The 11,071-nt window shown below is 32.0% G+C and overlaps 1 protein-coding gene across 1 annotated transcript; it reads left to right on the plus strand.

Moving 5' to 3' along the window:
• Positions 1-1,828: 1,828 nt before the first annotated feature.
• On the plus strand, positions 1,829-2,349 carry LOC131645946 (uncharacterized; the record flags this gene model as incomplete). Its single annotated transcript, XM_058916133.1, has 1 exon — positions 1,829-2,349. A coding segment is annotated over one exon (363 nt), but the record flags the coding sequence as incomplete, so codon positions are not given.
• Positions 2,350-11,071: the final 8,722 nt, after the last annotated feature.

The following is an 11,071-nucleotide window of genomic DNA, read 5'->3' on the forward strand; positions in this document are numbered from 1 at the left end:
TTATAATTTTTTTTGATAGTATACCGCCTACTCTCTAAAGATGCTTCTATATTTTCTTAAAACAAGCATTAGCTATAGTAAAATAAAAACTACAATAAAACTCATATACATACAGCCACTCTTTTGTTGTCAAATGTCTCTTAATTGCATTGATTGTAGAGATCACATTATCTATTCATATATTTAGAAAAATAGACAACAGCATTTTAAATTTTAATTCATGTAAACAAATAGAAAAAGGGATTTTCCGAAACTGAATTTACTCTCATCCTGCAGAACATTTGTCAGTGTCTCCCAGTAGAATCTCCTGTGAAGAACATCAGCAGATTAGCAGCCATCATAATGGTCGCATTCATCGGCCTTTCCATCCCAGAAAGGTTAAAGTAGAATTACCTGTGCGTGTAGATTTTGTTGGGGGTTGGAGTGATACCCCTCCATGGAGCATCGAGCGTGCTGGATGTGTTCTAAATATGGCAATAAGCTTAGAAGGTTCTCTTCCACTTGGCACCATCATTGAGACCACTCAAACACCAGGAGTATTAATTAGTGATGACACACACGAGCAGTTTTATATTGAGGATTATAAAACTATATGTGCACCATTTAATGTAGATGATCCATTTAGGTTAGTGAAATGTGCATTACTTGTGACCGGCATTAATTGTTCATGATAATATTTTTGTTGATATGGGCATGCACATCAAGACATGGGCCTATACGTTGCAACAACGGCTTCTAGTGGTTTTCACCGGTCAAGTATATGTTTATTTACATGAATCTTGCAGACAACACTCTATATTAAAATATTTTCCTATAACATATTTATTATTAACAGCAATAATATCTTTTGTTTTGCTTTGTAGGTTCGACTTGCAAAGAAGGTCCTGCAGAAGGTGGTAATTAGATATCTTCGTCGTGATAACCTTCTTGTATCCAGTATCAAGCGTTTAGTAGAGCTCGCGAGGATTGGGAGAGAAGCTTTGATGAACTGCGACATTGACGAACTCGGCGAAATAATGTGAGATTGAAGTTGGTAATGGTGGTAGTGGTGGAGATGGAAGTTGGAGAGGTGATCGTGGGATAAAAGGGTAAAAGCCCATTATCATATACAGTCATCAAGTCTCCTTTTTCCACATATACAATTAAGTCAAGTCCAGTCAGCAAATGTGGTAAAAGGGTTAGATTTATATTTTATAAGGGGCCTTTAATAAAAAAAAATCTTCAGGGGGCGTAAACCAAAACTCGCTATATTGGCAGGGGTGAAGTATATTAAACCCTATATATTATTAGTATTTATTGAAAAATCAATCTAGTTTACCAAAAGATTAGCATTACAATTCAGTGAGGTCTTGATAGTCAAGATATTTTTACACATTTCAAAAATATTGCATAATCAAATATGCAAAGCAAATATTCCCGTGGCGTTTGGAAAAAACCAATTGTGATCAATATACATCGGGGACCGATCCAGAATCGAAATTATATAGACAAATTGTAATGGAAATAGATACAGAAACTTTAAGATTTCATGACTTTCATAATTTTAATTTTATTTATTTATAGATAAGAGAAATACATAAAGTCACTGTGACCTTCACGCCTTAAAATCATTAAAATTCATCTCTTATGAAACAACTATTATATATATTATTTATATATATGATTACACGTACACAAATAAAATCATAGTCATCATCTACATACACACGAATGAACAATCACACAAACAAATAATGATCAGTAATAAATAAATCGAAATCCCAACAAACTAAAGCAAGAATTCAGTAAAACAAAAAAAAAATGTTTATAGAGAAACAAACACATCTAAGCTAACACCATAGAGACTAAGATTCCAGCAATAGAAGTAACAGCAACGAAGGTATTTGTGATAGAGAATGCAGCAGAGGGTGCATCAGCTTCCCCTGGGTTTGATGCTGGGCCATTTGTTCCTGGTGCTGGTGGAGAAGAAGTGTTTGGGGTTGGTGATGAAGGAGAAGGTGCTGGAGAAGAAGTGGTTGAAGGAGAGGGTGTTGGTGAAGTGTTTGTGGAGGGTGATGGTGCAGGTGCTGAATTAGGTGATAAAGATCGGGTAGGTGCGGGTGCAGGAGCTTGTTGTGCTATGCATGAGGTAGCCAACAATCCCAATATCACAAACACTTTGATTGCAACAGAACCCATGTTGTTAATATAAATATCTTAGTGATAGAGATGAATGTTGAGTGAAATGTGATTTGTGTAAGGTTCAAGTGAATAATTGAGGGGTATATATAGTGTGCAATGAATAATAATGAGTCAAATAAAATAAAAGACCGATTCAAAAAATTTAAAAAATAAAAGACTAATGTTCCATGTTTGAATGCAGTTTCTATTTTAATGATATATTTTTGTGTTTTCTAGTAGGACGGTTATGTGATGTTGAATTTTTATTAGTAATGGGTCAAATCAAATAAAAGACTATTTTCCCTTTTTTTTAATGCAATTTCCTTTTTTTCTTTTAATGCAATTTTCTTTTTCAACTTTTTCTTTTAATGTAATTTTCTTTTTTCTTTTAATGCAATTTTCTTTTTCAATTAACATTTTACTTTGTTTGGGTTTGCAAGTTAAGTAATGCGACAGGCTGGTGGGGAGAAGGCAAAGTTTTGACGTATGGTGTAACCGCATTTAACCATATTCCCAATTTGATTTGTTCACGTAAGAGTTTATTAGTATGTAATTAAACAGTGGTTGATAGGTCAAAACCCCGACCAACACATCATTTTCCATTTTACTGTTTTTCTTAAATTAAAGGATGCGTATCTTTTGTAATCTATAATATAAGAAAATTAGTGGTTCTGGTTTTTACAAAACTACCTATCCTTACTTTTTTTTACACCTATTAAAATTGTTGGTTTTTTGGTCTATTCACACAATTGTCCATTATAATCTTAATATTTTATTCAACTATATTATAACTTATTTTAATCATTTTTTCTCTCTCTTCACCTTTTTAGTTTTCTACCATAATCTCTCTATACTCCATTTACTTTTTATAAGAAAAATGATATTTATGATTCAAAAATTTAATTCAAAAATGGTATACGTGGAAAAATTTATTTTTAAATACGAAAATTTACTATTGATCCATATATTATTGTAAATGATACATAAACATAAATAATATTTAAATATGGAAAAATCTATTATTGATCTAAATATTTTTATATACATAAAATGATATTTATGATCCAAATTTTTTTATCAAAAAATGGTATACGGAAAAAAATCTATTATTGATCTAAATATTTTTATATACAAAAATTTACTAATGAAATAGATATTTTTGTTAACGTTACCTAAACACAAATAATATTTGTATACGGGGAAAAAAATCTATAATTGATATAAATATTTTTCTATATGAAAAATGGTATTTATGATCCAAAAAAATTTAATTCAAAAAGGTATACGGGAAAGAAATCTATTATTTATCTAAATATTTATATATATATATATAAAATTTACTATTGATCCAAATATTTTTGTAAATAATACTTAAACATAAATAATATTTGTATACGGGAAATAATCTTTTATTGATCTAATTATTCTTCTATATGAAAAATGATATTTATGATCCAAACATTTTAATTAAAAAATGGTATACGGGAAAAAATATATTATTGATTTAAATATTTTTATATACGAAAATTTACTATTGATCCAGATATTTTTATAAATGATACCAAAACATAAATAATATTTAAATAACGGAAAAATCTATTAGTGATCTAAATATTTTTATATACGAAAAATAGTATTTATGATCCTAAATTTTTTTATTCCAAAATGGTATACGGGAAAAAATCTATTATTGATCTAAATATTTTTATATACGAAAATTTACTATTGATCTAGATATTTTTGTAAATGTTACGTAAACATAAATAATATTTGCATGCGGGAAAAATTCTCTAATTGATCTAAATATTTTTCTATATAAAAAATGGTATTTATGATCCAAAATTTTTTTATTCAAAAATGGTATACGGAAAAAAAATCTATTATTGATATAAATATTTTTATATACAAAAATTTACTATTGAAATAGATATTTTTGTAAACGTTACCTAAACATAAATAATATTTGTATACGGGGAAAAAATCTATAATTGATATAAATATTTTTTTTATATGAAAAATGGTATTTATGATCCAAAAAAATTTAATTCAAAAAGGTATACGGGAAAGAAATCTATTATTTATCTAAATATTTTTATATACGAAAAATTTACTATTGATCCAAATATTTTTGTAAATGATACTTAAACATAAATAATATTCGTATACGGGAAATAATCTTTTATTGATCTAAATATTTTTCTATATGAAAAATGGTATTTATGATCCAAAAATTTTAATTAAAAAATGGTATACGGGAAAAAATATACTATTGATTTAAATATATTTATATACGAAAATTTACTATTGATTCAAATATTTTTATAAATGATACCTAAACATAAATAATATTTAAATACGGGAAAAATCTATTATTGATCTAAATATTTTTATATACGAAAAATAGTATTTATGATCCTAAATTTTTTTATTCAAAAATGGTATACGGGAAAAAATCTATTATTGATTTAAATATTTTTGTTTACGAAAATTTACTATTGATCTAGATATTTTTGTAAACGTTACCTAAACATAAATAATATTTGTATACGGGAAAAATTCTATAATTGATCTAAATATTTTTCTATATAAAAAATGGTATTTATGATCCAAAAAAATTTAATTAAAAAATGGTAAGCGAAAAAAAATCTATTATTGATCTAAATATTTTTATACTCGAAAATTTATTATTAATCCAAATATTTTTGTAAACGATACATAAACATAAATAATATTTGTATACGGGAAAAAATCTTTTATTGATCTAAATATTTTTCTATATGAAAAATGTTATTTATGATCCAAAAATTTTAATTCCAAAATGGTATACAGAAAAAAATCTATTATTAATTTAAATATTTTTTTATACGAAAATTTACTATTGATTTAAATATTTTTATAAATGATACCTAAACATAAATAATATTTAAATACGGGAAAAATCTATTGTTGATCTAAATATTTTTATATATGAAAAATGATATTTATGATCCAAAAATTTTTGATTCAAAAATTGTATACGGGGAAAAATCTATTATTGATTTAAATATTTTTTATACGAAAATTTACTATTCATTCAAATATTTTTATAAATGAAACCTAAACAAAAATAATATTTGTATATGGACAAAATTTATTATTGATCTAAATATTTTTATAAACGAAAAATGATATTTATGATCCAAAAATTTTTTATTCAAAAATGATATACGGGAAAAAATCTACTATTAATCTAAATATTTTGATATACAAAAATTTACTATTGAGTCAAATATTTTTGTAGATGATATCTAAACATAAATAATATTTGAATACGAGAAAAAAATATATTTTTGTCTACATATTTTTATATAAGAAAGATGAAATTTATGATTCAAGAATGATATAAGGGAAAAACTTTATTATTGATCTAAATAATTTTATATACGAAAAATTTATTATTGATCTAAATATTTTTTCTTTTTAAATGTTCTATTTAAAATAAATGTATTATGTAAACAAATGCGCGTATCAGAGCAGAACCCGTGCGTATGCACGGGTTTGTTACTAGTTTACTAGGAAGAACCATCCATTTGTACGGGTCAGTTAAATCGTGTCAAAATACATGAAAATTTAAATTAAATTTATAAAAAGTAAATTAAAAAAAATAATAATGTTGTTCTTAAATTAAATAACAAAAAAGATAGTCAACATACAGGTAATTATACCAAATACATTAAATGTTTTCTGAATCAAAAGAAATAATCACTATAATTTAAATGAAACACATAAAGGTAATTTAGTTATTGGTTCGAAATATTTTTGCAGTAGAACTTGTGAGAAGATTTTTTTTAATAATCAACTTTTATAAAAAGAAAATACAAAACAAATTTATATTTTAAAAAAATTACTCCAATAATCATGTTTTGGGGTATGTTATACGTTGTTTACGGTGATTTCCGGTAAACAACCGCTAGTCTTCCAAACTATAATAAATATGATTTGGTTACTTGCAGGATCGACTAGATTGATCCTAGGACACATAGTCAAGAAGATTGTTATCAATGTTCATTTGAATCATATTCGTAATTTGTCCTCTTCAATGAGTATTGTTCGATTCAAGAATCTTGGTAATTGCTTCGTTATATGTAATTAAAACTTCAACAAGAAAGATAAATAACATAACATATGAAACTTAAAGATTGTTAAAACATAAAGAATCTTAAACTGCAGAAACGTTAAAGACTTTAAAAGTAAATGATCATGAAAGTAAATTCGGAAATAAAATAAAGATACAGGAATGTAAATGACAAGAAATAAATGAAATGCAGTAATTCAGAAATGTATTCAAAAATGAAATACAATACACATGTATTAAACTGGTGGTGTCATACGTACATTTTCTCAGCGAACTCTTTCTCGTAATACTTGATACTTGAGTAAATATGTGAGTGATTTGTACAAAATGAACACCCGGAATCCTAACATTAAAACTCCTATTTATACTAGTTTCGACCTTAACGGTCCTATACTAATCTGCTGCCACGTTTCTCATCAGAACTTCCAGCGAAGCCATCTGTATTTGAACGGTTACGAAACCGTCTTCGAATTTCAAATCTTCCCGCCTGAGCCCATCTTCGACGCGTGGCAGTGTATTAAACAAACACTACTAAAAAACACGCTAAGTAGTAATACTTGAATATATACTTTATAAATTTTGTCTAAGTCCCGAAGACATATGCTTTCATTAGTCTTTCAGTGTTCACTATCTTCAACGAACTTAGAAGTCTGTATCTTCGAGGCATGACCATCAGTAGCCATTCTTTCACTTTTTAAGGGATGGCCATCAGTAACCATCTTTCCTTCGATTCTCAACTCCTTCGAAGGACAAACAATATAAAACGAAATCTTCAGCTAACAAATTGCCCCCAATAAATGCCTGTTTCGAGAATCAACAGAAATAGGCGTTTCTTGTCATTATAAGATTTCGTTTTTATGATCTTTGAAAGTTCCAAGACTGCTGACTAACGTCATAATCACTGATAACACTGTTTCCGAAACGTCTTGTCATTTTCAAAGATGTCTTCTCATAACTTACATTCCCACGTTTTAACCTTACTTCCTGATCATTACTCCTACATACTAGGAGTGAAGCTAACTCATTCGACCGCCGTTGGATTAAATCACCAGCCGCCACGTGTCTCTCGGGTTTTACCCAAAAAATTTAAAAGGGTTTCCGTTAAACCTTTAAATATTTGACCTTGTGCCTTTACACCGCCTTCCATTCATCTTCTACACCGAGAAAACTAAGAATATCTTCCCTCTTTCTAAAATCTTGCTCTCTTTAGCAAAAATTCTTCCATGGCTTCATCTTCAAATGTTCTTCAACCCACTTTGAAGCTCCAATCAACAACACGTTCTGGGGAACGAGAGTTCGTTCCAAACCCTAACACTGAAGAAATACGCGCAATCTACGCTTCCCAGGTAATCATACCTTTTGATCTTTCTGGAAAAACTCTTGCTTTTATGGGTCCGTTACCGAGTGAAAGTATCCAATCTGTGAATAAATTCTTCCCTGCTTATTACAAGACTAGACCATTAGTTAGCAAAGTTAAGATAGATGAAGACGGTCGTTCTCCTTTAGGCAAATCTGCTAATGTTGAGAAAACTTCAACTGCAACCCCTTTAGCTTTAGCCAAAATTAGGTTAAACTATATGACCAATTCTGTAAAAGTTTTTAGGTCAATCCCTTTAGCCAAAGATCCTGACTTGTATTATGCTTGGCTAGAAAAAGTAGAGAAACAAAAAGGGTCCTTTTGGAAATCGTTAGGTATATACGATTTGATCCAACTGTCAAAAACAGGTTTAGAATACAACCAACCCATGTTAGTAGCAGCGGTTCATTTCTGGGATGCTTCTCACAATACCTTCCATCTTCCCTGTGGAATGGTTACCCCCACACTTTTTGGTGTGGCTGCTATTACAGGACTTCGACCAACTGGCGAAACCTTTGATCCCAATGACATGGATAATGACACTATAGGTTTCAACGATTCGCAAGTTACTTACACGACATTCATCCAGAAACACCATATTACCACCGAGGCGACAGTATCTGACGAAGAGCATATTGCTTTTCTAGCATTATGGCTCTCACGGTGCGCCTTCTGCTCAAGATCTATCCAGGTTGCAAAGAGGTACCTTTGCATGGCTAATCAGTTGCATGCTGGTAGAAAACTCAACCTCAGCCAACTACTTCTAGGGTCTCTTTACGAAAACCTTAGTGAAGCTGCGAATCTTACCAAGAATTTCAAATCTGGCAGCTTACTTTATGCTGGTCCTTTTTGGTTATTGCAACTGTGGCTCAATGCCACATTCGAAACTTATCTTCCCTTTCGAGGAGATGTCAATGAGGAAGATAGCACAATCAAAAATCGAACTATAGAAGGGACCAGGTTAGCTTACCTAACTCCAAAAGAGGAAATGGGAAAGCTTCGTGAACATTTCTTGGCGTATTCAATGATGTTTGCTCGGCGTGATCAGTTCGATCCTTCCATGGCCCCATTTGCACACAGAATAATAGGTCCTGAATGGTTTACTCGAAAATTTCCACCAACATCTCAAGATCAGCAAACTGAATCCATGGAAATTTGGGAAGCCTTCCTGACTCCAAGGTTGCTTTCCCAACGTCTTCGACCGTCAAAAGGTCAATGTATCCTCATGTGTTATCAACCAAATTTGGTCTCGAGGCAGTTTGGGCTAACTCAAATAACACCCAAGTGCTTATATGAGAAAAGGAACCATATGTGTTTCCACACTTTGTATCTGACTGAAGAAGAATGTGAACGAAAAATCAACAAATACGTTGACGTCACCAATCTTTCTCCTATTCCTTTTGAACCTTCTTTTTACTCTACACCAGATTTCCATCAATGGTGGACAGAGTATTATAGCTCTCAAATTTTTGATGCTGATAGCCTTGCTCAAGAACTAACCGCAGCTTTCACTGATGTGCAGGAGAACTTCAAAAAAGGTACTTCAACTCATATTAAAGAAATCCAAGCTTTTCAAAAATTCTTTGAAACTATCTATAGGCCTGATGATCTTAGTCGGACCGTTCGTGAGGCTGCAGTCACTTTGCGCGAAAAGTTTTCCACCAAACTAAATAAATTGAAATTGCCCTCGTATGTTCGACCAGAACTACGTTATGAAGTGGCTTTCAAACTTCATCCTCCAAAATTCCCTCCACTACCAAGTGCTGATTTTGGTGTGGCTCTAAGTCCTCCTTTCCCAGACTGGTTCGTGTGTGGGAATGCTCTCAAAATTCTTCAAGAGAGTGCCAAAAAACGCGCTGAACGAGTGGTTCCGACTAAGCATACCTTGGATACTTTCAAAGGGCATCTTCATATAGATCTTAAACACGTTCGTGTCCTGACTCCAATACCTGAAGGTTTGGATTAAGGCAATCTTTTTCGACTGACTTTTCTTTTCTTTTACTGATATACTGATTTCAGTCTCAACTACAGCTGTTGCACGAAGGAAGAGGATTAAAGAAGCTTCTGCCCCAAAAGAGTCTGAGACATCTAAAAGCGACAAACCAAACGAAAGTGATTCGATCGTCACGGATAAGAAGCCCACGGTAAATACTTATCTTATACTCTCAATCTTGTACAATTCTGTGATTGGTGCTCATCTTCCTCATCTTTCACTTGCCAGAGCTCGAAACCCCCAACGGGTTCGAAGCGTAAAGCTTCTTCGACCAATGCCTCAGATGGTGAAGACAAATCTCCTCCTCAAACTAGACAAGGACAGAAAAAGAAACACAAAGCTGTTACCCCTTCAAGAAAAGGGAAAAAGGCAAGTCCTTCAAAAGCTGCTTCTCCTGGCAATAAGGCGTCTTCTGAAGAGTCTCCTTTGAAGACTGCCAACAATGCTCTTGTTTTGGAAAGTCATAACTCAAGCCCAGACAATAATCCACCCAAGGTATCTTGCGTTTGTCTTACATATTATCTTGTAATTTTAACTAACTAATTGCACTGGCATTTTACCTTGTTATTGCAGGATGATGCTGGCACTGCTACTTCTGGTTTCAAAGACCCTGGCCTCACCATTGATGTTGATAAACTTTATGGTAATTGTTAAATTTCAACTTTCGTCAATTAAAACTTTCGAAGGCTTAACCTCATGATTCTCTTGGCTTCGTTCGAAACAGATACTTCTCAAGCTAGAACCCATGTTCTCTCACCAGTCTTCGAAGACGTTAGGCCAATTGCCACTATATTGCCTAATGAGCCAATCGAAGAAAGCCAATCTACTGACGAATCCCCGCCTACTCATCAAGGCAAAGATTTGGAAGAGGATCATCCATTCTCCGTCAGCGACAATGTGAACCAGCAATCTCATGGCAACGAAGACTCTGCATCGGAAAAAGATGCCATGGAGGAGATTTCTCAACCAGAAAAACCAATTTCTCAGGGAACTTCGACTCCCGATGTAAAAACTATTCCTGAGACAACTTCGACGCCTGCTCCTACGAAGCCTACTCCCTCGGAGCTTGAACAACTTAAGCAAACTGATCCTCTTGGGTTCCTAAGGGCTATCATGAATGTGAATACTTCTTCACTTTCGGAGCCTGATGTTTCTCCAGCTGTAACTGCAGATTCTAGTGACAAGGAAGATACTCCTAATCTTCTTCGACAGATAAAAGAGAGATTCTTTGGGGTCAATCTTGTAGATGTTCTCAACCGGGACCCTGTTAAAAGCTACAACTTAAATCAACTTTTAAAGAAAGTAGATTTGCTTCAAGTTTCCCCAGAAGTCTCAGAGATGATTGTTCTGCTAGGCTCTCTCCTTGAACAACTCCAAGCTGACATTCTTCGAAAGCAAAACGTCGAGAAAGAATTATCTAAGATAGTGGCCTCTCATGACTCTTCAT

The sequence above is a fragment of the Vicia villosa genome, linkage group LG2 (assembly GCF_029867415.1).
Source record: "Vicia villosa cultivar HV-30 ecotype Madison, WI linkage group LG2, Vvil1.0, whole genome shotgun sequence".
Taxonomy (NCBI): domain Eukaryota; kingdom Viridiplantae; phylum Streptophyta; class Magnoliopsida; order Fabales; family Fabaceae; genus Vicia; species Vicia villosa.